Source organism: Brassica napus, chromosome A1, assembly GCF_020379485.1.
Source record: "Brassica napus cultivar Da-Ae chromosome A1, Da-Ae, whole genome shotgun sequence".
NCBI classification, from domain to species: domain Eukaryota; kingdom Viridiplantae; phylum Streptophyta; class Magnoliopsida; order Brassicales; family Brassicaceae; genus Brassica; species Brassica napus.
The window spans coordinates 3,842,208-3,869,018 of record NC_063434.1 but is presented as its reverse complement, the minus strand read 5'-3'; the positions used below and the strand labels follow the sequence as shown (position 1 = coordinate 3,869,018).

Here is a 26,811-nt window from a genome sequence, read left to right as displayed (position 1 = left end):
TTTCAAATAAAGTTTTGAAAAATCTTAAGTTTGTACTGGACTTCCATTATAACCATCAATATCATTTACTGTACATTCATTTATGCATATTGTTCGCATCTGATGTCGATAGCAGTTTCCAAAATACTTATTTGCATGTCGGTAAACTTTATCATATAGAGTTAAATCTGCTAAGATAAGGACAAGAGAGAATTCGGCTATCTTTTTCGGCAAATACGTGATGTATTGTTTGGATAACATAGAAATGTCGTGCGGTCTAGAAAGGGCTAACCTAGTTTACGTAGAAGTAACTCTGTGAAAAGCAATACAAAAGAAGTTGTGTTTCTTTCAAACTTAAACTTCGGTTTTGATATACAATCACTACCTAAATGTGTAGTACTATATACTTTTTTTTTGTTTTTGATGGCCTCCAGATTAAATTAAAAGTAAAATGGAATCAAAGTACAAGATACTCGAATATGCAACGACCAGACTACTTAGTAAGAAGATTCGTTTCTATATTTTTTCGTGGTCACACACAGATAGATGAATTCTCTAAATAAGTGAACGTTAATGGTATATAATTTCTAGATTGTATCGTAATTCTTAGGGCCACAACACTTTATTTTCTTCTCGTCTCTTTCATGTCTGGCCAGCTGACCTACAGCAAAATTCTGGCCCCACTAATATACTGAAACGCTCGTGTCAATCATTCATAAATTGTGTTCTTTGATATTTATATAATATATTTTCTGTTGATTCTTGCGGTAAAAATGAACTTCATAAAACAAGGTGCTCCAGTTCCCTATGTTCATTCGTCTCAAAAATTTTCTTCAGACGTTAAAGTTCAAAATTTTAGCTTATTATAATAGCTGGTGTTTAACCTAAGATCTATGGTTCCATGTTATTCATTTTATTATTCTCGCGAACACATAAAAACAAAATATTATTAAAAATGGCTACGAGTTACCAATCATTGCAATGAACAAGTATAATAGTAAACAAGTTCAGTAATGAACTTAACTTAAAAAAAAATGAATTTCACTCATGTAATCGACGAAACACGACCAGTAAATTATTTACATGAAACCCACAAAACTTAATGAACTTAACTAATGTCATCACCAAGATGGGTGTTTATAGCAAATCAGAAATTACAGGGGAAAATCTGCAAAAACCTCACATTAAGAGTAGCAAAACCGATAAATAAATAATATAAATATTCTTTCTTCTTTTGCTCTGCTTCTTTCAATAATACAAGACGAGACGACGATCACAGGAAGAACACGAGTACTTGCGTTTGACCTTGAAACAGAGTGGCAAGAAACAGAACAACCACTTGGTCTCAATATCTACTGCAGCCACTTTTCCACCGCAATACGGACATACACCCGGTGCTTGTTGCCGACCAAGCTCCGTCTTCTCCTCGTGATAGACAAACTCCAAACACATTTTTGCTTCTTTCTTACTCCAATTCTCAGAGGCACCTTTTGTGTTTATATACTGCTTCTGAGCTTGTCTCTGTTTCTTTCTGGTAAGTTTGCTAGGAAAACTCTAGAAGTGTGAAGAACAAGAAAGGAAAAATAAAATTTCCTTTTTATTACCAAAAAGAGGGAAAATATTTGCGTGAAGATGTTTTTTTTTGTTGCTGTAGGGTTTAGCAGTACAATGACAATGAATTTATAGAGGATCGAAGGAGGATTACGTGGCATACTCTCAGACGTTACATGAATAAATAATTTATATATTTAATAAATGTATAAAATGATTCATATTCCAAAAATCCTTTTTGAGTCTTGGAAATCAAATATCTGTTGATTATACAATGACAGCTTTCATGAAATATAAACCATGTATTTTCTAGGGAAATTGGAGCCTATAGGAACAAAAAATTAAGTCGACAAAAAAAAAACAAGTGTAATGTCATCTCAGGTTTCAAAAGAAATAAACACAGCTTACTAAAATAGATTCAACATGAATCCAGAGGAAACTCAACATTCACACATGCAAGAACTGAACCAAGCAAGATAAAAAATAAACAAAAGTTTACACCAAAACACATCATGACTCATGAGGGTGAGTAGAGATCCTAAAGATCTCATTTGAAAAGGGATAAATAAGCGGTTTAAGATGGCTATAGAGCCTTCTATTTACCTCTTCATTGTGTGAAATCCCCAAATCATCATGTGGTTCACAATACTTTCTGAACAATGATAATAAGGTAGTTTGAGTAATACACAGATGGTGGCAATCCGATGATAAGTAATTTAGGCATCTTCAAAACAGAGCAGACTAGAATTAAATAAAATATGAAGAGAAACTCTAAGGGATAGAAATATCGACTGACCTTGAGTCCTCCAGCTTGTTGACATAGTAGAACTTAAATTCTTAGACCTAGACGACATGGATCCTACAATGTATTGACAACCTATGCAATTCGTTCACATACTAATTATGCATTGCAAACATAAATCTCTCCTTGACGATAATAATAATAAATCCTGCTCGTTCTAGTCCAAATTGTTTCAGTCAATCACAAGCCAAACACAACACAACACAACACAGTGCATATATGTACCATGATAGAGTTAGTAATAGCGTTAATGATAGGTATTTTAAAAGAACAGATCCCTATCTGTCTTTTCTTCTTCAGTTCACTCTGCTGTTACAACTTCAAGATACATGTGTCCTGGCTTCCCATCCATGGTTTTCCTTATGACTGCTTTGTGATCACGTGCCCATTTTGTATATTCACCATTATACTTGTAATTTACATAGAAGATTGCATTTTGGGCTTTCAGCTTCTCATGGCCTTCTTCTGTGTCTTCTGTAGTTACTACAACCACCTTCTCAATCTCCAAGGGTGGGGGAGCAGTCAATTCCTACAAAAGAAAAGGTTCATTTTCTTTTATTTTCTTTCTTCTCTTTTGGCAGAGAATCTCTCTCAAGGACTTACGTTATTTGTTTTTGAGTAGAACGCAATTTCGGTGAATAGATGTAGCCAGTCATTCTCCTGCAACTCTAATTCTTGCACCTGTGATGAGATCCACAGAACAAAAATGTATGTTACATGTCAGACAAGTTGCCTTCTCAAGCTAATGCAGATTCAAACAGTGGAAATGATCATACCACATAATACTTTTTATTGTCAGACGCCAATTCTTCATCAGACAACCATTTGGGCATTGCATCTTTGTAGAAATCATCTACTGCCTTATCGTCCCAACGTTCATCCACAGCATCGTCACCTTTAAAAGAGTTCTCTATAAACAATTAGTTCTTTGTAAAAACTCCAAACAAATGGTAATATATTCTTACATTTGATTCTGCAGGCTAAGGTATTCCACCTAACGGGAAAGTTTGAAGAAGAATCTTCGCATAACAAGGTCTGAAAAGAGAAGACCGAGTCAGAGGCAGGATCCCTGGCGTCCAAAGTTACGTAGAAGTGGACATCTGCAGTAGAGATAACATCATACTTTTCCCAGCGCACAAACTTGAAGTTTGTTCCCTGTCTCAAAGCAAAAAACAATAGGGAATGAAGGCAACACTCAGCACATTAAGTTGAAAATACATTTAAACAAACCCTAACCATTTTATATAACTTAAAATCATGCAATCCACCATTTTAAAGAATGATACCTTCTATCGTGTTGCAAAAAAAATTTGATCAAAAAAAAAAAAAAGAATGATACCTTCTGAAAATTGTGGCAGTAGATTCCAAGCCTACCATAAAGAGCGATGTCATAGTCCTCGCCCCAAGTAGACTCAATTAGTCTAGACGGATAGCTACAGTTATCCACATCAAAACCCTACAAAAACACGAAGAAAAAAGTATAGAAAAGATCATCAAATCATCCACTGGAAAATCCAAAAACGAACCTAGCTAGTAATCAAAATCGATATACATATATGTACAAGCAACATCATGATAAAGAATTTGAAGAGAGATTACATCGGCCAACCCTTCTTTATTGAAATCGGGATGGTTTGGAACAACATCCAAACCGAACAACTTTAGCTTAGCCTTCCGCCTTCTTTTTTTCCTTCGCAATAACTCAAAATCCTCCATAACCTCCTCCAACTCTCTTGACCAAGCTTGCCCTAAATCTCTCTAATCTCATGTCATAGAAAAATAAAATAGTTAGGTTCGATGCTCTAGAGCTACGTCAATACGACGTCATTTTAAATATATGAAAAAGGAGAACAAAACAAAATAAACTAGACCGTTTTAAGCCCACGCACCCGCTCAAAACAGTTGTGTTCTTCCTTCGGTCTGCTTCTCGTGGGATCTGAAAAGATAAGACAATTTGGTGATATGAGGGACGCGTCGCCAGATTATGATCCTGAGTATGCCCGAATCGCAGCGGAGGTTCTCCGAATTTTCTTAATCATCTTCTTTAGGTCGTCGCTTCCTTTCATATATCACTAGTGCTTGGTTCTATAATATATTTTTTGATTATGTAGGTGAGAGCGGAATTGAAGGAGCAACCAGAAGATGAACCAACTGTCTCCTCCTATGATGATCCGGCTGATCGAGGCTGGTCCACATACCCAAGGTAGGAACTGAGATTTTGGGGTCTTCAAAACATTTTTTAAAAACTTTAGTAATTTTTTTTTTTTCAATATCTAGTGGTCTATGTATGTAAAAATCTCCAAAAATTCTGAGGGACAAGGTTTAATAAAGAATAGAAAAAAATCTTATTATAACTATGTATATTCAATTTATAAGTATATGTTAGTTTTACAAAATTCAAAACATATTATATACAAAAAATCTATGTTTTAATAGGTATTTAAGAAATTCGAATAAGTAATTTTAAACTTAATTAATTAAAAAGAAGATGTGAAACTGAAGAAGGGCAAAATATCAATTAATATGTAAATATCATAACCTACTGAATACTATGCTTATATACTTAATTGTATGGTTTGTTATCGTCATGTGAGCCAACTTTTCGCGTGACCCAAATGTGAAATGTCAAATCTCCTATGGGTTTCTAGAGTCTCCTATGCCTTTATTTCATAATTCTTTTTTTAATTAAAATCTAAACTCCCAAATCAAATCCTTCCCGGTCATCAAAACTAAACCATAACCCCCATGGATTAGTGAACCCATGGGCAAATATTTAAATTCTATATTTTTCAAATTCAAAAAAAATATTTTAAAATCGTTTTTAATCATATTTTGATGATTTTTTCGAAAATATGGAAAACAACGTTTTTGGATTTTTGAAATATTTTTATCAAATTTTATAAATCAAATAAAAAATATTCACGTTTTCATTTTAATTTTATGATTTTTCGTTTGACATATAAAATTAAAAGAACAAAAGGGTCATTTTGAGATCGTGTTATGAGATATACGGGCATGAGAGGAGATGATTTTCGTCATGTCGCCAAATTCCTCTTCTTAAAATCCTTTTAAGTCTTGGAAATCAAATATCTGTTGGTGATACAATGACAGCTTTCATGAAATATAAAACCATGTATTTTCTAACATAAACACAAATTTCTTAGGATGGGAACAGAAAATCAAGTCGACAAAAAGAAACAAGTGTAATGTCATCTCAGATTTCAAAAGAATTAAACACAACATACTAAAATAGATTCAACATGAATCCAGAGGAAACTCAACACTCACATGGCAAGAACTGAAACCAAGCAAGATAAAAATAAACAAAAGTTTACACCCAAACAGCATCATGCATAAGGGTGAGTTGAGATCCTGAAGATCTCTTTAAAAGGGATAAATAAGCGGTTTAAGAAGGCTATAGAGCCTTCTATTCACCTCTTCATTGTGTGAAATCCCTAAATCATCATGTGGTTCACAATACTTTCTGAACAATGATAAGAAGGTAGTTTAGTAATACACATCTGGTGGCAATCTGATGATAAGTAATTTAGGCATCTTAAAAACAAAGCAGACTAGAAACTAAACAACATATGAAGAGAAACTTTAGGGATAGAAGCAAATGATATATTGACTGACCTTGATTCCAGCTTGTTGACATAGTAGAACTTAAATTCTTAGACCTAGACGACATGCATCCTACAATGTATTGATAACCTATGCAATTCGTTCTCATACTAGTTATGCATTGCAAACATAAATCTCTCCTTGAATAATAATAATAATAGATCCTGCTCGTTCTAGTTCAAATATTTTTAGTCAAACACAAGCCAAACACAACATAGTGCATATATGTAACATGATAAAGTTAGTAATAGCGTTAATGATAGGTATTATAAAAGAGCAGATCCCTATCTGTCTTTTCTTCTTCAGTTCAATCTGCTGCTACAACTTCAAGATACATGTGTCCTGGCTTCCCATCCATGGTTTTCCTTATAACTGCTTTGTGATCACGTGCCCACTCTGAATAGTCACCATTATACTTGTAACATACATAGAAGATTGCATTTTGGGCTTTCAGCTTCTCATGGCCTTCTTCTGTGTCTTCTTTAGTCACTACAACCACCTTCTCGATCTCCAAGGGTGGGGAAGCAGTCAACACCTACAAAAGAAAAAGGTTCAAGTTCTTTTCTTTTCTTTCTTCATTTTTTGGCAGAGAATCTCTCAAGGACTTACGTTCTTTGTTTTTGAGTAGAACGCAATTTCGGTGAATAGATACAGCCAGTCATTCTCCTGCAACTCTGATTCTTGCACCTGTGATGAGATCCACAGAATAAAAATGTATGTTACCTGCTTAGTTAACATGTCAGACAAGTTGCCTTCCTCAAGCTAACTCAAACAGTGGACATGATCTTATTCTTACCACATAATACTTTTTATTGTCAGACGCCAATTCTTCATCAGACAACCATTTGGGCATTGCACCTTTGTAGAAATCATCTACTGTCGTATCGTCCCAACGTTCACCCACTGCACCGTCACCTTTAAAAGAGTTCTCTATAAACCAGGACTCCCATCGATATATATATAGACACTACAAAAACATCCATCGGTCTTACATTTGATTCTGCAAGCTAAGGTACTCCACATAACGGGACAGTCTGGAGAAGAATCTTCGTTTAACAAGGTCTGAAAAGAGAAGACCGAGTCAGAGACAGGATCCTTGGCGTCCAAAGTTACATAGACGTAGTCGTATGCAGTAGAGATAACACTAAACTTTTCCCAGCGCACAAACTTGAAGTTTGTTCCCTGTCAAAAGCAAAAAAACAACTCATAAGAAAAAGGGAATCAAGGTTACACTCAACACACCAAGTAGGAAAATACATTTAAACAACATTAACCATTTTTAAAACTCAAAATCATGCAATCCACCATTTTAAAAGAATGCGACATTATAATTTATTCACCTCATCATGTTCAATATATCAGCTGACAACGAAAAAACAAACTCATATAGGTAAAACAAATGTTATTAGGAAAACTCATGTTAGTATAATATCTTCAATCTTTTTACATATGAATTTAACTAAAATCTTAATTCCAATGTTTTACACAGCATAATAATGTATATGAAAATCCTAAATAAAGAAAAACTTAAAGACTGTTCTCCCCCCCACCCCACCCCACCCCACCCCCATTGTATAACATCGATCGACAGAGGTGAAGGTTTCTTTACCCAACAACAAAAATAGTTTGCAGAGCAATGGAAAAAAAAAGACATGAAAACGATACCTTCTGAAAATTGTGGCAGTGGAGTCCAAGTCTACCATAAAGAGCGATGTCATAGTCATCGCCCCAAGTAGACTTAACTAGTATAGACGGATAACAAGAGTTATTCACATCAAAACCCTACAAAAAAACACGAAGAAAAGTATCATCCTTCTTTCTTTTATTTTACACGAAGAGATCATCAAATCATCCACTGAAACGACCTGGTAATCAAAATTGATATACATATACAAGCAAACAACATGATAAAGATATTCGAAGAGAGATTACATCGGCCAACCCTTCTTTATTGAAATCGGGATCGTTTGGAACATCCAAACCGAAGAACTTTAGCTTAGCCTTCCGCCTTCTTTTCTCCCTTCGCAATAACTCAAAATCCTCCATAACCTCCTCCAACTCTCTTGCCAAGCTTGCCCTAATTCTCTCAAATCTCATTTCAGAGAAAATTAAATACTTTTGTTCGATGCTTTAGCTACGTCAATACGACGTCATTTAAAATATATGAAAAGGAGAACAAAAAAAAAATTAAAAACTTAGACCGTTTTAGTCCCCACGCAAACACGCTCAAACCAGTTGTTTTCTTCCTTCGGTCAGCTTATAGTGGGATCTGAAAAATTAGGGTTTGAAGAGATAATACAGTTTGGTGATATGGGGGACTCTTCGCCAGAATATGATCCTGATTATGCCCGATTCGCAGCGGAGGTTCTCCGAATTTTCTTATAAATCATCTTCTTTATAGTGCTTGGTTCTATAATATATTCCTTTGGTTATGTAGATCCGAGCGCTATTGAAGGAGAACGGAGAAGATAAACAAACGTTCTCCGCCTCCTATGATCCGGCTGATGGAGGGTGGTCCACTTACGTTACAGATGCCAACGTAACATCTTGAGTTCTCTTCCTTTTGTTCATTTCTCCTCTCAGGTACGTGACTTGTGTTTTTATAATTCACTATTTACAATCTGTGCGTATAGGCTTTTTTTGCTGGTAGGAGGATAAAACCTAAAGCTTGGCGCGTTCATTATGACCGAGGCCTCTGCGCTAGACTTGCATTCTACTGTTACAATCTTCAGAAGGTTTTATTTTCTTCCCTATTTAAATTTTATTACACGCACGTTTTGTCCACTTATCACCTAAAGGTCGGCAATCCTCAATCTCTCCCGGACTGAGCGGTCCCGTCCTAAATTTCTGATCTCTCTATAGGGCACAGCTTACGATTTTCGGGTTATCAGTCAGATACATGAGCAGAATCGCCTTTCCTTCACCAAGTCTTTCATAACATTTGATGCTGTTAATCCATCCGACCTTTCTCTACTCACTTTCGAGACCTGTGTTAAGCATATCGATGATCAAGTTACACACTGCCCTAACTTGTGGTGGGAGACTCACATTTGCAGGGTGGAAGGTAAAAAATCTGTCTAACAGCTATTTCTATAGGTTATTGAATGTGGGTTCCTATGCCATTATCGTAAATTTTTCTTTGTGTGGTTAAAAGGTAGCGAAGAGGCTGATTATGAGTGGAACGATGGAGCAGTAAATGATTATTACAAAGGTGAAATGCCTAAATGGCTGTCTAATGAAAATCAGCAACGATGCTATGTGGTAACACTCTTCTACGTTGCGTCTAATAGTCAATTTATGCATTAAAATAATTCATGTTCCATTGTTGACTATTGGTGTGTGGATTCATAGGTTAAACAATCAGAGCTTCATGACGAGAAAAACGGTTGGCTGACTCTCTTAACTGAGTTTGCCTTCTTCACGAAATGGAATGGACCGCTCAGTCCCGGAGAGATTGAGGATTGCCGACCTTTGATTACTCAACATGTGGTTGTGGAAACTCTTGATGAAGAAGGTGAGAAAGAGCCGAGTGATAAGCTCAATGCGGCCAATGCAATCTTCTACATAATTTTTGAGTGCGTGGAGGATCCAACAATAGGTCGTTATAGGGCGGTTGTACGGAAGACGATGGATGGGAAACCGGGGCACATGCGCCTCGAGGTTACGTGTTCGAAAGTCTGATCTCGAGAAACGGAGGAATCGGAGATCAAGTTTCAGAATCAGACTTTCAACTGGAAAAGTCTTGACAATAATGTATGATCAAACTGATACATCAGAATTATGTTATGAATATTAACACAAAAAACCCCTAGAAAAGTTCCAGAATAACATGCAAACTTCAAGGTTCTCAAATTTAGGAAATATAAGAAAATCCATTACAAAAACTAGTTTAGAAAAATAAGCAGTAGAACACGTCGTCGACAATATCACAGAGAACTGTATGAAAACACCATATGGGGAGTAGTGTGGATGTTATGGTCATAGTAAGATACAGAATTTTGTAAGCAAACAAGTGGGATTTTCCAGTTCTTCGAAGGGATCATTAGTTTCATCCTCTCTTGGTGTCTGGACTAGCATCACATCTAGCAAGACACGCAATTCTTTCAATCTTTTGTAAGGGAAGTTTACCACCGCAACCAGCTCCTCATCCACTATGTCAGTACCATAAATCATCACATCTCTAAGTCCCACGTACTTAGACTCAAAATACTTTGGTCCACGATAAATTTCCTATGAAAGAGGAGAATAAGAAAATTAAATTATACCTTATACATAGAACACGATATATACCTATAAGACAATTTAAATTTAACTAAGAGCAACACTTACATTTCCAACGATGTCAATATCTGGCTCAAATACATGCAACTGAGCCGCAACAGGTATCATTCTCAATGCGGACAAAGCAGCGCTCAGTCTTTTTGTTGGTCTCAAGTCTCCTACCATGCGGAAGAGTGAAACGCCCGTTGGTTTGCAAATATCCCTACATCCTGCATATTTCCAATCTTGTTCTCTGGGTAAGTTATTCTTCAATCCATACTTCAGCCCATCCAGTACGCTAAGAGGTTTGCAACAAGTACGCCGATGTTTTATCTGCGCCTCTCTCGGGCGAGGAGCGAAATCAAGCATATATTGGGCTGAGTAATCAGTTAAGATGCTCTCCGGTCTATGTTTTACAATACTCAACAACTTCGCTGCTATGACAGCCCAAACTATTTCTGCAGAGATATGCGAAAGAGTCAAAAAAGAAAAGATGCGTCTGCAAAGATATGCACGTATATGTATATGCATCCAATGTGTGACTGTGAAGAAAAAGTTTTTAAGAGACAATTTACCGTGTTCATCATCATATTGCAAAACAGCATACTGTTTGTCCAAAGTTATCTTTTCCCTTCGACTCTGCAATCGAAACTCACTATTAGTGTGCAAACACTGATTAGCCATCGAAAAAAAGTATATAAAAAGCACCTGTTTTTTAATCCAAATTGCATAATTTGTGAACTTGGTATTAACGAGTTGGATGCCGGAGTCTGGTATTGTGCGTAGAATAGGCAAAAGTTTAGACATGATTTCCGGGTCAGTTTTCTTTATCAACTTCATATAATTGTAGAAATCATCGGATATGGCTGGTACAGTGTGGCGGTGCTGCATAAAGAACATAAGAAGTTTAGACCTGATTTCAGGCTCAGTTTACTCTATCAATGATTCTCTCTTGGACGTACCCGTGTTAACTCTGGGACCAAATGAAAATCAGCCATGGTTATAGATTTCCTGCAGTGCATCGTATAAAGGTAAGAGATATATAAGAACAACAGAGAGAGAACTAATGACTCCCAGAAAATGCTTGCAGATACAATGACAAGCTACATGTAGCAATTCAAGACAATCTAAAAGCATTTCTTTACTGATGAGATTGAATCAGATGTAAAGTGAATAACTCAACGTTCAAATTCAAGCCAATATAAAAGTAACTTTATGTAGAGCAACATACTGAACTGAATGTTAAGCTCGTGAAGCTAACATAGTGATGATCACAGCTACAGAAGAGGCAGTCATGTAGCTCAACAAGCAAAATAAATGGTAATGCAAAAGAAACGATATCAATATAATCCTAGACAGCCATAGTTTAAATTTGACACTCCACTCACAGATGGCAGATGAAGTACCAATGAGCAACTCGTGAGGAAAATACAGATATCAAAGTTAGCATTCTGCCATAGGTCGGCTAAATACAATAATTCAAGCCTCACAAAACCCTAATTACCTAAGCTTGATGCATAGTTTAACAAATAGGAACAATCCACAGCCTTAGGCTACGCCGAAGAAAAAGAAGACAGTAAATACGCTCAAGCAAACGAGGGTCAAGATAATTTTTCTTTTTATTTTCCGACTAAATGCACACGAAAAGATCTAGGATTCTTATAATCCTTAGAGACACTAGAAGATCTAGAGAGAGAGTTTCTTACACGAAGACGATTCTCTGCTTCTGATTCTCCTTCTTACTCGAACTAGCCGGAGCGTAGACGCGCTAGAGGAAAAGAACATCCAACCGGGGATCTATCTCACTTTATTGACCGGGCTAAAACCCAACCCGTATCTTCAGAGCCCAATGATGATTAAAACTACACAACAGGCCCAACATTGTTGGCGAATCGGTTTAATAAACCAATTTTTTTTTTCTGGATAATTGTTTGTTCTTTATCGGCTAATTTATAGATTAAACATCCTAAAAAGAGCCGTTACAACATTTCAGTGGAATACACAGGAGACAACATATAAAGAACTGTTGATTTAAGCATGCTTAAGCTAATTAATATTGTCGAGAATATTCCGACAAGATAGTGAAATTTTGATCTCAGACTTTCGAACACGTAACCTCGAGGCGCATGTGCCCAGGTTTCCCATCCATCGTCTTCCGTACAACCGCCCTGTAACGACCTATTGTTGGATCCTCCACGCACTCAAAAGATATGTAGAAGATTGCATTGGCCGCATTGATCACTTTATCACTCGACTGCTCTTTCTCAGCTTCTTCATCAAGAGTTTCCACAACCACATGTTGAGTAATCAAAGGTCGGCAATCCTCAATCTCTCCCGGACTGAGAGGTCCATTCCATTTCGTGAAGAAGGCAAACTCAGTTAAGATAAGCAGCCACCCGTTTTTCTCGTCATGAAGCTCTGATTGTTTAACCTATATATATGGATCCACACACCCAATGAAAAAGAAACAATGGAAACATGAATGATTTTGTGCATTACTAGACAGAAGAGTGTTACCACATAGCATCGTTGCTGATCTTCATCAGACAGCCATTTGGGCATTTCACCTTTGTAACAATCATTTACGGCTCCATCGTCCCACTCATAATCAGCCTCTTCGCTACCTTTTAACCACACACACAGAAAAACTTTATGATAAATGGCAGAGGAACCCCATTCAATAACCTATATGGATAGCTATTAATTAGAAAGATTGTATACCTTCCACCCTGCAAATGTGAGTCTCCCACCACAAATTGGGGACGTGTGTAACTTGATCATCGTTATGCTTAACGCAAGTCTCAAAAGTGACTGGAGAAGTACGGTCGGCTGGATTCACCGCCTCAAATGTTATGAAAGACTTGGTGAAGGAACGGTGAGTCTGCTCATGTAGCTGACTGATAAACCAAAAATCGTAAACTGTGCCCTGAGAAAGAAACGGGAAAGCTTAACTTAGGTGAGAAGGCATGCATATTTAAAATAGGGAAACAAAAAAACCTTCTGAAGATTGTAACAGTAGAGTGCAAGTCTAGCGCAGAGGCCCCTGTCATAATAAAAGCGCCATGCTTTAGGTTTTATCCTCCTACCAGCAAAAAAAGCCTATACGCACAAACACAAAGTATATCAGCGAAAGAAAATAGATAGAGATTGCTACTAACGGATTATACAAGTTAAGTGTTGTGAGAAGAGATGAAGAAAGGAAGAGAAGTCAAGATGGTACGTACTTTGGCATCTGTAACGTATGTGGACCACCCACGATCAGCGGGATCATCATCATCGGAGAATGAATTTTGTTCATCTTCTCCGAGCTCCTTCAATTCCGCCCGCACCTACAAAAACCAAGGAATGTATTATAGAACCAAGCACTTGCGATGAAAGGAAGCTACGGCCTATAAAGAAGATAATTCGGAGAACCTCCGCTGCGATTCGGGCATACTCAGGATCATATTCTGGCGACGCGTCCCTCATTTTCACCCAAACGGAACCCTAATTTTTCAGATCGAACGAGACAACTACGGCAATATGATAAAGAACAACAAATGGGCCACCACTCTGTGGGACTTAGACCCCTAAATGGGCTTTTACAATCGACAGAGTTTTGTTTCGGTATTCTGTTTTCTGTCGACCTACAAAACGACGTCGAATAAAGTTAGTTCTCTCTCTTATGGTTGTGGATATATCCTGAAATTTTTGTGAGATCTGGGGAAGAGAAAAGAGAAGGCAGAAGGCTAAGCTAAAGTTCTTTGGTTTGGATGTTGTTCCAAACGATCCCGATTTCAACAAAGAAGGGTTGGCCGATGTAATCTCTCTTCTAATTCTTAATCATCATGTTGCTGATTGTATATGTATATCAGATTTTGATTACCACGTCGTTTTTTTTGGATTTTCCAGTGGATTATTTGATGCTCCTTGTCAGATACTTTTTTTCTTCGTGTTAATTTTGTAGGGTTTTGATGTGGATAACTGTAGCTATCCGTCTAGACTAATTAAACTGTGATCATTGCATCTTCTTTATGTTTTTTTTCTTCCCATTGCTATTGATGTGGAGAACTTGGATTTAGGATTTTAATATACATTATTATGCTGTGTAAAACATTGGAATAAAGATTTTAGTTTAAAAATCATAAGAAATTGAAGATATTAGCAATGGTTTTTCTTAAGACAGTTGTTATACCTATATGAGTTTTATCTTCTTTGTCAACTGATCTATTGAACATGTTGAGGTGAAATAAACTATAAACCGTGTGTGTTCTTTTGGTTATTTTGAAATGGTGGATTGCATGATTTTATGAGCTATTGTTTTTTTGCTTTGAGACAGGGAACAAACTTCAAGTTTGTCCGCTTGGAAAAGTATAATGTTATCTCTACTGCATACGACTACGTCTATGTAACTTTCAACGCCAAGGATCCTGTCTCCGGCTCGGTCTTCTCTTTTCAGACCTTGTTAAACGAAGATTCTTCCCCAGACTGTCCCGTTATGTGGACTACCTTAGCCTGCAGAATCAAATGTAAGATTATATCACCAACATTCGTGGTCTGTAATGGATATTGTCTAAGTGTTCATATATATCACTGGGAGTTCTGGTTTAGTTTAAGAGAACTAACTGTTTATAGAGAACTCTTTTAAAGGTGACGATGCTGTGGATGATCATTGGGACGATAAGGCAGTAGACGATTTCTACAAAGATGCAATACCCAAATGGTCGTCTCATGAAGAATTGGCTCGTGGCAATAAAAACTATTATGTGGTAAGATCATGTCCACTGTTTGAATCTGCAGCTTCTTCTTTTTTTGTTTGTTTGAGAAGGCAACTTGTCTGACATGTTAACTAGGCAGGTAACATACATTTTGTTCTGTGGATCTCATCACAGGTGCAAGAATCAGAGTTGCAGGAGAATGACTGGCTGTATCTATTCACCGAAATTGCGTTCTACTCCAAAACAAATAACGTAAGTCCTTGAGATTCTCTCTGCCTAAAAATGAAGAAAGAAACAGAAAAGAAATTGAACCTTTTTCTTTTGTAGGTGTTGACTGCTCCCCCACCCTTGGAGATTAAGAGGGTGGTTGTAGTAACTAAAGAAGACACAGAAGAAGGACATGAGAAGCTGAAAGCCCAAAATGCAATCTACTACGTAAGTTACAAGTATAATGGTGAATCTTCAGAGTGGGCACGTGATCACAAAGCGGTAATAAGGAAAACCATGGATGGGAAGCCAGGACACTTGTATCTTGAAGTTGTATCAGCAGATTGAACTGAAGAAGAAGAAAAGATTGATAGGGATCTGCTCTTTTACAATACCTATCATTAACGCTATTTAGCTGAAGAATAAGAACAATAGACAGAACTGCGGATCTGCTCCTTTATAATTTCTAAGGCTATTTACTAATTCTGTCATGATATGTTAAATGTTTTATGTTGTGTTTGTCTAAACTATTTGGAGTAGAACGAGTTGGATCTATTATCATCGTTAAGGAGAGATTTCTGTTTGTAATGCAATAATTAGTATGAGAACGAATGGTTCATTGATCTGTTATGACTTATGTCTAATCATTGATGTTTGCTCCCTAAGGCTGCACACTTTTTTTAAAGCATCTGCAAGCAGAGTGAATGGTAACTTCTTTCAGTTTCGTATTCATTTCCTTATTTGTTACCCATTATGTGAATACTCAATAATGTACTATGTTCTCTTTTTGTTTTTGTTTGAACATTACGTAATATGTTCTCTTGCAGTGTCTTAGGGTATTAAATGATTGCCATTTCAATACCTTTCATTTTATATGCACTAGTGGTGTTTGACCGACCCTATGGTTCGTTGTGCAGCACAAGTTCTATCAAGGGAAAGTCTGATTGGTCTCTTGTTTTCCTTCAAAAGCCTATACAAAGGCCCAACCATAAATACGTTAAATAAACTGTAAACCAATATAAATCGAGGATTTTCCATTTACAGATATAGACTTTAATTTAACATACGTAAAGGAATTATTTTCATATCTCAATTAGGATTCCATGTCTTAATCGTAAAGCTTTTTTTTTGAAAAATCTCTATTATTAAAAGAAAAGTACCAATATAAATTGACCATTAGTTTTTAAAGTTATTTACATTTGAATGCCACTGAAGAAATAAATTTACCTACCTTTTAGTATTCTTGTCTTTTATAGTTTAATTAATACATTTTCCTAAAATAAAGTATAACAAATTATGTTTATTTATTTAAAAAATGTTTCATATAATCTTGGTAAACAATAAATTATACTTAATTAATGTCAAAAATGTAACAAAATTTTATTATTACGGGATGGTTATTTTTTTTATTTTGGTATATTAACTACGTCTAAAAAACATAAAAGTGTTATAAAATTATATAATATAAACCACAAAATTTTAAATAATATATTGAATTATTTAATCGTATAAATCAAATATAAAAATAGATAACCATTTTATTTTACATTAAAATTATGATACATAAAAAATATATTTGCACGAACACACGAGTTATATTTTAAAAATAGGGTTGTAACAGTTGACGGATCAAAAAATAAAATAAAATTATTCATTATAAATTCTAAAATGATTGTGTTTAGAAATATATTAAATAACAATTTAATATATATATAAATTGTAAAAACATATATTATCATTTATATAAGATACATATTTTTTTTTTTGCAACCCAAAAAAGATATATAGAAGACTGCATTGGCCGCATTGAGCTTATCACTCGACTCTTTCTCAGCATCTTCATCAAGGGTTTCCACAACCACATGTTGAGTAATCAAAGGTCGGCAATCCTCAATCTCTCCCGGACTGAGAGGTCCATTCCATTTCGTGAAGAAGGCAAACTCAGTTAAGAGATGCAGCCACCCGTTTTTCTTGTCATGAAGCTCTGATTGTTTAACCTATATATGGATCCACACACCCAATAGTCAACAATGGAACACATGAATGATTTTTGTGCATATACGAATTGACTACTAGACGCAACGCAGAAGAGTAATTACCACATAGCATCGTTGCTGATTTTCATCAGACAGCCATTTTGTAACGCCCTGACCCGCCCACGGCTAATGGGCCACCCACGCCCGCTTTCTCGGCCCGTGGGTCCCATCCCGTCTGACGGTCGGTCCGTTAATTTTCCAAAGGCTCGAAATCATTGTTTACTGACCCTGCAATCACCACTGACCTTTTCCCATGCTTTGGCCTCACTCGCACGCTATCGCGAATCACTTCCCGATAGGTCACCCATCCTTCCACTACTCCAGCTCAAGCACGCTTAACTCTGGAGTTCTTTCAGGATGTGTTCCGGAAAAGGTAAGTCCAACTTCGGTGACATAGGTAGCCAAATCAATTTTCTTAAGCCTTTCTATATATCACAACTCGGGATGTGACAATTCACCCTCTCTCAAAGAACGCAACGTCTTCGTTGCGCCCCACGACAGGTCTCAAGACGCCTCTCAGGTCAGAACTGAGATGACTAACCAGCTCTGATACCACTTGTAACGCCCTGACCCGCCCACGGCTATTGGGCCATCCACGCCTGCTCTCTCGGCCCGTGGGTCCCATCCCGTCTGACGGTCGGTCCGTTAATTTTCCAAAGGCTCGAAATCATTGTTTACTGACCCTGCAATCACCACCTGACCTTTTCCCATGCTTTGGCCTCACTCGCACGCTATCGCGAATCACTTCCCGATAGGTCACCCATCCTTCCACTACTCCAGCTCAAGCACGCTTAACTCTGGAGTTCTTTCAGGATGTGTTCCGGAAAAGGTAAGTCAACTTTGGTGACATAGATAGCCAAATCAATTTTCTTAAGCGTTTCTATATATCACAACTCGGGATGTGACACATTTAGGCATTTCACCTTTGTAATAATCATTTACTGCTCCATCGTTCCACTCATAATCAGCCTCATCACTACCTTCTTACCATAGTTAAATTTATTATTTTTTACACACAATCAAATTTACCTCTTTACCAAATTTTGTTTTCTCTTCTCTCTCTGGTCTCTTGCTTTTCATCAACCCTAATTGTAGCTGATTTTCCTTCCCCGCCACATCTCTACGTCGACGGTTTAATCCTAGCCGAAATCCTTTCAGATCTCCGATTACTCAACACAATCCTTTCAGACAATCTCAAATTACTATATCCTCTAAAAAGCCATAAATGTCGTTGATTAATCTCTCTTTGCCGCAGCTCTAGTTTCACCCCGTCTTGTTCGCCGATTCTCCGTCGATACGAAGTTAGAAGAAGTACATGTATAAAATGGTGATGTTATAACGGAAGGTGATGGCGTGACTAATTGGTGGTGGTGGCGTGACGAATCATTGATCTCCTCGTTGCCGGTGGCAGAAAAGCTTGATGGTGGAGGACGAGACAAGACATGGTCAAGCTGGACTGGTGGTGATGTTAGACAGAGAAATCGCCGGAGTGACCACACCAACTTTGACCATAACCAAAAAATGTGCAAAAACCTATACCTATGACCACACCAACTTTAACCATAATAAACCTACTTTACCGCTTAAAGCATCGTTGTACTGCTTTCAACGAGAACTGTCCGATTTTTTCCTAAAATATATTTATCTAATGGCTAGCAAATAATATGTCTGTTTCATGTACTACCAATTTTTGATCATTTAATTGGGACCAGCCCATGTAACGATAATCTCCAAGAAAGTTGCTTAACCCCTTTAGACTTAACTAATGTTAGAAAAGTTGTCCACCAGAAAAGTTTTTTGGAGAGGAAACGAGTTAAAATAAGAGAAAAAGTACACTTCATTCACAAAGTATATGAACATGTAAGAAACAATAGAAAAGTACCCCTTGACGTAAACGTCTCAATTGTATTTCACTTCAAGACACTAATTTTTCAGATCGCAGGAAAATAGACCGACAACTGCGACAAAATTATAAAGAATAACAAATGGGTCGAAAATGGGCCACTATTTCGTGGACATAGACCCAAATGTTTCGTGTTTATGGGCTTACAACTGACAGAATTTTGATTTAGTATTCTGTTTCTGTAGACCTAAAATGACGCCGTATTAACGCCTCGATTAAAGTTATCTTATGGTTGTGGATATATCCTGAAAAAAATTGTGAGATCTGGGGAAGAGTTGGAGGAGGTTATGGAGGATATTGAGTTATTGCGATTGGAAAAAAGAAGGCGGAAGGCTAAGCTAAAGTTCTTCGGTTTGGATGTTCCGAACCATCCCGATTTCAATAAAGAAGGGCTGGCCGATGTAATCTCTCTTCGAATTCTTCTTTATCATGATGTTCCTTGTATATGTATATCATATTTTGATTACCAGGTCGTTTTTTGGATTTGACATTTGGATGATTTGATGATCTTTTCGATTTTTTTTTTCTTGGTGTTTTTGTAGGGTTTTGATGTGAATAACTCTTGTTATCCGTCTATGCTAGTTAAGTCTACATGGGGCGATGATTATGATATCGCTCTTTATGGTAGGCTTGGACTTCACTGCCACAATTTTCAGAAGGTAAACTGTGATCATTGTATCTTCTTTATGTTTTTTTTCTTCCCATTGCTATTGATGTGGGGAACTTGGGTAATGCGGGAAAGCAGTCTTCAAGTTTTTCTTTATTTATTTAGGATTTTCATGTACATTATTATGCTGTGTAAAACATTGGAATTAAGATTTTAGTTTAAAATCATATATAAAAAATTGAAGATAATATATAGTATAACATGATTTTTCTTAAAACAGTTGTTATTGTTTTTTTGCTTTTGACAGGGAACAAACTTCAAGTTTGTGCGCTGGGAAAAGTATGAGGTTATCTCTACTGCATACGACTACGTCTATGTAACTTTGGACGCCAAGGATCCTGTCTCTGACTCGGTCTTCTCTTTTCAGACCTTGTTAAACGAAGATTCTTCTCCAGACCGTCCCGTTATGTGGACTACCTTAGCCTGCAGAATCAAATGTAAGATTATATCACCAACATTCGTGGTCTGTGATGGATAATGTCTAAGTCTTTATATATATCGCTGGGAGTTCTGGTTTAATTTAAGAGAACTAACTGTTTATAGAGAACTCTTTTATAGGTGAAAATGCTGCGGATGCACGTTGGGACGATAAAGCAGTAGATGATTTCTACAAAGAGGCAATACCCAAATGGTCGTCTCATGAAGAATTGGCTCGTGGCAAGAAAAACTATTATGTGGTAAGATCATGTCCACTGTTTGAATCTGCAACTTCTTCTTTTTTTTTAGCTTGAGAAGGCAACTTGTCTGACATGTTAACTAGGCAGGTAACATACATTTTGTTCTGTTGATCTCATCACAGGTGCAAGAATCAGAGTTGCAGGAGAATGATTGGCTGTATCTATTCACCGAAATTGCGTTCTACACAAAAACAAATAAGGTAAGTCCTTGAGAGAGATTCTCTGCCAAAAAAAAAAAGAAAGAAAATAACTTGAACCTTTTTCTTTTGTAGGTGTTAACTGCTCCCCCACCCTTGGAGATAGAGAAGGTGGTTGTAGTAACTAAAGAAAACACAGAAGAAGGCCATGAGAAGCTGAAAGCCCATAATGCAATCTTCTACGTAAGTTACAAGTATAATGGTGAATCTTCAGAATGGGCGGGTGATCACAACGCGGTAATAAGGAAAACCATGGATGGGAAGCCAGGACATATGTATATTGAAGTTGCAGCAACAGCAGATTAAGCTGAAGAATAAGAACAATAGACAACTGCGGATCTGCTCGTTTATAGTTTCTAAGGCTATTTACTAATTCTGTCATGATATGTTATATGTTTTATGTCGTGTTTGTCTAAAACTATTTAAACTAGAACGAGTTGGATCTATTATCATCGTTAAGGAGAGATTTCTGTTTGTAATGCCATAATTAGTATGAGAACGAATGGTTCGTCGATCTGCTATGACATGTCTAATCATTGATGTTTGCTTCCTAAGGCTGCACACTTTTTTAAAGCATCTGCAAGCAGAGTGAATGGTAACTTCTTTCAGTTTCGTATTCCTTCCCATAATTTGTTCAACCCATTATGTGAATACTCAATAATGTAATATGTTCTCTTTTTGTTTTTGTTTGAACATTACGTAATATGTTCTCTTGCAGTGTCTTAGGGTATTAAATGATTGCCATTTCAATACCTTTCATTTTATATGCACTAGTGGTGTTTGACCGACCCTATGGTTCGTTGTGCAGCACAAGTTCTATCAAGGGAAAGTCTGATTGGTCTCTTGTTTTCCTTCAAAAGCCTATACAAAGGCCCAACCATAAATACGTTAAATAAACTGTAAACCAATATAAAGGAGAGATTTCTGTTTGTAATGCCATAATTAGTATGAGAACGAATGGTTCGTCGATCTGCTATGGTTGGGCCTTTGTATAGGCTTTTGAAGGAAAACAAGAGATCAATCAGACTTTCCCTTGATAGAACTTCTGCTGCACAAGCACAACGAACCATAGCGTCGGTCACAGGGGCGGACCCACAGAGGGAGTAGGTGTGGCACGTGCCACATACTACGTTAGATATAAATTTTTGAAGAAACTACAAGAAAATTGTGTAGATAATTTGGTTGTAAAGGGTAGTCTGTGCCCACCCAACCCAAGTTCAAATCCCATGCGTTGGTTTTTTCTTCCTTAAATTTTTTCCACACATTTTCTTTTGATTTAGCTACCCAAAACTATTCTATTTATAACTGTTTTATTTTCTTTTTAATATGATAAATTTTACTTTTACCACAAACGTGATGTTACTTTTTAATTTTATCTTTAAAATATCACTATTTTCATAAATACTTTAAATTTGTGATGAAAAAAAGACTAAACTAAACTAAACTCAAATATATGTTTGATTGAAAGTATTTTTAATAAATGCTAGCCAATTTATTGTATTTAAATCACTTTTTAATATTATTTTTTTCAAAATAACTACTCATAATCTATTAAAATTTAAGTTTAACAATTATTCTGACTAAGTTTATTTTTAATACTTAAGACAAAAATAAAAACTTAAAGCAATAAATTTTTATAATGAAATTACTACGTTGGTATAGATATATAATTTTATGATTATATATACTAGTATGTTGTGATTAAGTTCCAAATAATTAGCTCTAAAGTTTCGCTCATTGTAAAAAAAAAAAAATTGAATAAATTTAATATTTAAAAAAAAATATTCAAAAATGATTTCTTTTATATTTTATTCATTTTGAGAAAAATTAATGACTAGTGTCTTGAATAACATAAATTTATATGTTGTGTCCCATATTAAATTATTTTCTAGGTCCGCCCTTGCTAGTAGTGCATATAAAATGAAAGGTATTGAAATGGCAATCATTTAATATCTTAAGACTGTAAACCAATAAACTGAATTATTTTAAACTGTAAACCAATATAAATCGAGGATTTTCCATTTACAGATATATACTTTAATTTCAACATACGTAAAGGAATTATTTTCATATCTAAATTAGGATTCCATTTGTTAACCGTAAAGCATTTTATTTTTTGAAACTCGTAAACTTGTAAAGGTTAAATTTATGGGCTGTTACTCCATAGGTCCGGTCATAATCCAAGTTTACAAGTTTATGGTTATAAATTTACAAGTTTAAGTGGCTACACAAGCTTTCGTTTTTCACATCTGGAAGCAAAGAAATAATCTGGATTATAAACTCCCCGACCGCCCACGGCTAACGGACCATCCACGGCCGCTCTCTCGGCCCGTAGACCCATTATGTTCCAGCGATCGGTCTGTTAATTTTTATAAAGGCTCGAAATCATCGTTTACTCACCATGCAATCACCACCCGACCTTTTTCCATGCTTTGGCCTCACTCGCATGCTATCGCGAATCACTTTCCGATAGGTCACTCATCCTTTCACTACTCCAGCTCAAACACGCTTAACTGTGGAATTCTTTAAGGATGTGCTCCGGAAAAGGTAAGTCAACTTTGGTGACATAAGTAGCCAAATCAATTCCCCTAAACCTTTTTTACATATCACAACTCGGGATGTTACAATTCACCCCCTCTCAAAGAACGCAATGTCCTCGTTGCGCCCCACGACAAGTCTCAAGACGCCTCTCAGGTCAGAACTGAGATGGCTAACCAGCTCTGTTACCATTTATAACGCTCCGACCGCCCACGGCTAATGGACCACCCACGTCCGCTCTCTCGGCCCGTGGGCCCATCCCGTTCCAGCGATCGGTCCGTTAATTTTTTTAAAGGCTCGAAATCATCGTTTACTGACCCTGCAATCACCACCCGACATAGGTAGCCAAATCAATTCTCTTAAGCCTTTTTCACATATCACAACTCGGGATGTTACACAGATATCTATTCCTTCTTCATCAATCTTCGCTGGACTTGATAGGGAAGTGTGAAACATTATTTCTGCCAAGAGGAAGCGTAAAACGTTTAGTAATCTCATGTCTCTTTGGTTGAGATACCTCTTTCATGTTAGTGTGTTTATTTGATCCATCTTGTTTTTTCTTTCTTTTTGTTAAGATGGTTCAGACATGAGATTTTTTTGTAGAATCTTTCTTTCGTTTAGAAAATTTCTAGTTTAGCAAAAAAAAAAAAAGTTTACAAGTTTACCTGATTATGGGCTGATTACGATTATGACCTGACTTGTAAACTTGTAAACTTGTAAAACTTAACCTGATTACGATTATGATCTGATTGGTAAACTTGTAAATTTATGATCAGCCCATAAACTTGTAAACTTGTAACAACCCATAAATTTTTACAAGTTTACCTGATTATGGTCATAAATTTGTAAACTTGTGGAGGTTAAATTTATGGGCTGTTACGTTTATTTACAATTTAACATACGTAAACGAATAAACTTATAAATGGAGTAACTCCATTTTAACAGCCCATTATGACCGGACCGATGGAGTTGTTTTTTTGCTAAACTGTAAATATCATTAAGATGAGTAGAGAGCTTACAAAAAGATCTATGTTCTGAGCCATCTTGGCAAAAAAAAAGAAAAACAAGATGGATCAAAATAAACTTTGAGAAGAGACTATCTTATCCACAAAGGCATTAGATAGTTGAATAGCTTCCTAAGTCTCCTAGCTGAGATGATGTTCTTCATCTCCTTATTAATGCCGTTAAAGACCGTTGCAGCTGGGATCGAAGTCTGGTTGTGGATGAGATTGTTTCTCTGCTTCCAAAGGTGGAATATAACGGTTTGCGCTGCAAGTTTCCTAAGAAGCGTGAGCTTCCGTGAGGGTGAGGATCGGATCCAAGAGAGTAGTTCCGACCATGATGTGAACATTGTTGGTGGAGGCAGACATCTCGATAGTACTTCTCTCCATATATCAATGCTGTACTCGCATGTCAACAGCAAGTGGTCTCTAGTTTCATCATGCGTGGAGCAGAAAGGGCAAACAGGGGAAACGGGCATGCCCCAAGCTGCAAGTCTTGACCTTGTGGGTAGCCTATCATAGTTAGCTATCCACATGTTGAACGCGTGCTTCGGGATGGCTCCTTTGAACCAAACAATGTCTACCCAGTCCTTTGTCTCCTCACGCGGTCTCAGGAATTCCCAAGTGGTTGCAGACCTGAAAACAGAAGAGGATGAGTCTCCAATAATCCACTCATATTTATCAGGTACATCATCTATTAAAGGCAGAGAGATAGTTGTAAGATAACAGTGAAGGTTCACTTCCTTTTGGGAGCGAGGATGGGGAAGAGACCAGTGAGAATTACTGATTGCCTCAGCGACAACCGCATTTCTGTTAATCCTCAAGGTTCTAGGACCAGAATCTCCAAGGTAAGTTATCAATTGCCCAAGAGGGGTCCAGACATCAAACCAAAAGCTTGCCTCTAAACCATTACCAATGTGCATTTTACAAAACAGGAGAGCGAGAGGTCTTAGGTCCAAAATCTTTTTCCACGCCCAGGAGTCAGCCGCTGCCCGTTCTAGAGCCCAAAAGGATTTATCGTGGAGATGCGTTGCTCTGTGCCAGTCCGACCAAAGGGAAGGGTCCTTAGAAAGCAGTCTCCATATGAACTTTAGGCAAAGCACTTTGTTCCATACAAACAGATTCCGAAGACCAAGACCTCCCTCATTCTTGGGGAGACAAACTGTACTCCAAGCAACTTTAGCAAGCCCTGTCTTGTCCACGGTACCTGACCATAAGAACCGCAAGCAGAGGGATTCAATGGCCCTGATACAACCTTTAGGCAGTATGAATGCCGACATCCAAAAAGAGACAATGCCAAAGATTACAGTCTTAAGCAGCTGAAGCCTCCCTGCAAAAGAGAGAATCTTTACTGCCCACGATTGGAAGGATGAAGTGAGCTTAGCCATCAGCGGCGCATACTCAGAAATCTTGAGTTTCCTGCTCATTAGGGGAAGTCCAAGGTATCTTATAGGAAGTTTACCAGTTGGGAAACCATAGCGAGCAAGCGCTTCGGTTTCACAATGGTCGACTCCTGCTGTGAAGAGCTCAGTTTTATTGCTATTCATGTGTAGACCTGACCAGGAAGCAAAATCATCTAGGCATTCGGAGATTCCATGGAGACTGTTACTAGAGCCATCGAAGAAAATCATAACGTCGTCAGCAAACATTAGGTGAGAGATCCTAAGCTCTTCAGTTTTCGGGTGGTAGCCTATGGATTCAGCTTCGTAGCGAGACATGAGTAATCTTGACAGACATTCCATGGCAAGGACAAACAAATATGGTGACAGCGGGTCGCCTTGCCTGATACCTTTAGAACTTTTGAAGAACCCTCCCATTACTCCATTGATGCTCACCGAGAAAGAGGCAGTGGATAAGCATTCTGAGACCAAACTGATGAAGCTCTCAGGAATGGCCAGAGCCCGCAGTGCCGCTAGAATAAAGTCCCAACGCACGGTATCGAATGCTTTCCTAAGGTCTACTTTGAGCATACCTCGCGGTGTGACAGATTGGGAGTTGTAACCGTTTACAAGGTCCGTAGCCAGGAGAACATTCTCTGCTAATAGGCGCCCAGGGAGGAAGGCCGATTGAGAGTTGGAAACCATAATAGGGAGGATCTCCTTTAGCCTAGAAGCAAGGAGCTTGGATATGACCTTGTAGACTGTGTTGAGGCAGGAGATAGGACGGAAGTCTGAGGGGAGGGACGCATTTAACTTCTTAGGAATCAGGACAAGGTTTGCTGCATTCCATTGTTTCAAAAGACAGCCAGAGCGGAAGAACTCCAGGATGGCTTCAGTGACCTCCGGACCAATTACAGGCCAAGAAGCAATAAAGAACTCAGTCGAGTATCCATCCGGTCCCCCTGATTTGTTCTTGGGTAATGAGAAGAAAGCATTCCGGACATCCTCTGCTGTGAATGCTTTATCAAAACTAGCGATCTGGTCCGCAGAGCATTTGAAGTTGAAGAGCAGGTTTAAGTCGCCTTGAATGAACATTGGTGGAGAAACAGGGCTTCCAAGGAGGTCAGTAAAATAATTAATGCACAGGTTCTGGATACCTTCTTGAGATTCTATTCTCTCCCCTGTTTCGGACAATAGGAAGTGGATATGATTCTTTGCTTGGCGAGTAGCAGCATATCTGTGGAAAAGCGTCGAGTTTCCATCTCCACACGAGAGCCAGCTAATATGTGATCG

General features: G+C 37.4%; 8 protein-coding genes across 11 annotated transcripts; 3 read left to right on the top strand and 5 right to left on the bottom strand.

Annotated features, from left to right (window-relative positions):
• Positions 1-1,003: 1,003 nt before the first annotated feature.
• Positions 1,004-1,629, bottom strand: BNAA01G07090D. Its single transcript, XM_013812275.3, has one exon. It carries the CDS (start codon positions 1,429-1,431, stop codon positions 1,228-1,230), a length of 204 nt encoding a protein of 67 aa, XP_013667729.1. The 5' UTR covers positions 1,432-1,629; the 3' UTR covers positions 1,004-1,227.
• Positions 1,004-5,668, bottom strand: LOC106372142 (UPF0725 protein At5g63820-like). 2 transcript variants are annotated; one of them, XM_013812286.3, is made up of 7 exons: positions 4,222-5,668; positions 3,932-4,090; positions 3,672-3,788; positions 3,298-3,487; positions 3,109-3,227; positions 2,936-3,013; positions 1,004-2,861 (listed from the first exon to the last, which is right to left on the bottom strand). In XM_013812286.3, the coding sequence occupies exons 2-7, from the start codon at positions 4,046-4,048 to the stop codon at positions 2,634-2,636; spliced, it is 849 nt and encodes a 282-aa protein (XP_013667740.1). In that variant the 5' UTR covers positions 4,049-4,090; positions 4,222-5,668; the 3' UTR covers positions 1,004-2,633. The 2 variants fall into 2 exon arrangements, with proteins under 2 accessions (XP_013667740.1, XP_048637227.1); XM_048781270.1 differs by lacking the exon at positions 4,222-5,668 and having other exon boundaries at positions 3,932-4,159.
• Positions 5,669-6,081: 413 nt separating this feature from the next.
• Positions 6,082-8,053, bottom strand: LOC106372149 (UPF0725 protein At5g63820-like). The gene is made up of 6 exons (XM_013812299.3): positions 7,889-8,053; positions 7,622-7,738; positions 6,949-7,138; positions 6,753-6,871; positions 6,566-6,643; positions 6,082-6,491 (listed from the first exon to the last, which is right to left on the bottom strand). The coding sequence occupies exons 1-6, from the start codon at positions 8,051-8,053 to the stop codon at positions 6,264-6,266; spliced, it is 897 nt and encodes a 298-aa protein (XP_013667753.3). The 3' UTR covers positions 6,082-6,263.
• Positions 8,054-8,205: 152 nt separating this feature from the next.
• Positions 8,206-9,656, top strand: LOC106355631 (UPF0725 protein At4g29550-like). Its single transcript, XM_013795545.3, has 6 exons — positions 8,206-8,320; positions 8,394-8,495; positions 8,590-8,691; positions 8,819-9,020; positions 9,111-9,217; positions 9,308-9,656. The coding sequence occupies exons 1-6, from the start codon at positions 8,267-8,269 to the stop codon at positions 9,635-9,637; spliced, it is 897 nt and encodes a 298-aa protein (XP_013650999.2). The 5' UTR covers positions 8,206-8,266; the 3' UTR covers positions 9,638-9,656.
• A 125-nt stretch (positions 9,657-9,781) lies between these two features.
• On the bottom strand, positions 9,782-12,103 carry LOC106389038 (protein HEAT-INDUCED TAS1 TARGET 2-like). 2 transcript variants are annotated; one of them, XM_013829318.3, is made up of 6 exons: positions 11,923-12,103; positions 11,179-11,227; positions 10,925-11,101; positions 10,792-10,855; positions 10,286-10,674; positions 9,782-10,186 (listed from the first exon to the last, which is right to left on the bottom strand). In XM_013829318.3, exons 2-6 carry the CDS (start codon positions 11,212-11,214, stop codon positions 9,935-9,937), a joined length of 918 nt encoding a protein of 305 aa, XP_013684772.2. In that variant the 5' UTR covers positions 11,215-11,227; positions 11,923-12,103; the 3' UTR covers positions 9,782-9,934. The 2 variants fall into 2 exon arrangements, with proteins under 2 accessions (XP_013684772.2, XP_022558799.2); XM_022703078.2 differs by lacking the exon at positions 11,923-12,103 and adding an exon at positions 11,721-11,915.
• Positions 12,101-13,889, bottom strand: LOC106389247 (UPF0725 protein At4g29550). The gene is made up of 6 exons (XM_013829482.3): positions 13,631-13,889; positions 13,441-13,545; positions 13,214-13,315; positions 12,938-13,142; positions 12,734-12,840; positions 12,101-12,647 (listed from the first exon to the last, which is right to left on the bottom strand). The coding sequence occupies exons 1-6, from the start codon at positions 13,682-13,684 to the stop codon at positions 12,312-12,314; spliced, it is 909 nt and encodes a 302-aa protein (XP_013684936.1). The 5' UTR covers positions 13,685-13,889; the 3' UTR covers positions 12,101-12,311.
• LOC106389418 (UPF0725 protein At4g29550) lies at positions 13,878-15,750 on the top strand. Its single transcript, XM_048781280.1, has 5 exons — positions 13,878-14,015; positions 14,531-14,724; positions 14,846-14,964; positions 15,088-15,165; positions 15,241-15,750. The coding sequence occupies exons 1-5, from the start codon at positions 13,969-13,971 to the stop codon at positions 15,466-15,468; spliced, it is 666 nt and encodes a 221-aa protein (XP_048637237.1). The 5' UTR covers positions 13,878-13,968; the 3' UTR covers positions 15,469-15,750.
• Positions 15,751-19,222: 3,472 nt separating this feature from the next.
• LOC106389338 (UPF0725 protein At5g63820) lies at positions 19,223-21,114 on the top strand. Of its 2 annotated transcripts, XM_022703166.2 has the most exons (7): positions 19,223-19,460; positions 19,602-19,718; positions 19,974-20,012; positions 20,094-20,163; positions 20,285-20,403; positions 20,526-20,603; positions 20,676-21,114. In XM_022703166.2, exons 1-7 carry the CDS (start codon positions 19,347-19,349, stop codon positions 20,904-20,906), a joined length of 768 nt encoding a protein of 255 aa, XP_022558887.1. In that variant the 5' UTR covers positions 19,223-19,346; the 3' UTR covers positions 20,907-21,114. The 2 variants fall into 2 exon arrangements, with proteins under 2 accessions (XP_022558887.1, XP_013685040.1); XM_013829586.3 differs by having other exon boundaries at positions 19,974-20,163.
• Positions 21,115-26,811: the final 5,697 nt, after the last annotated feature.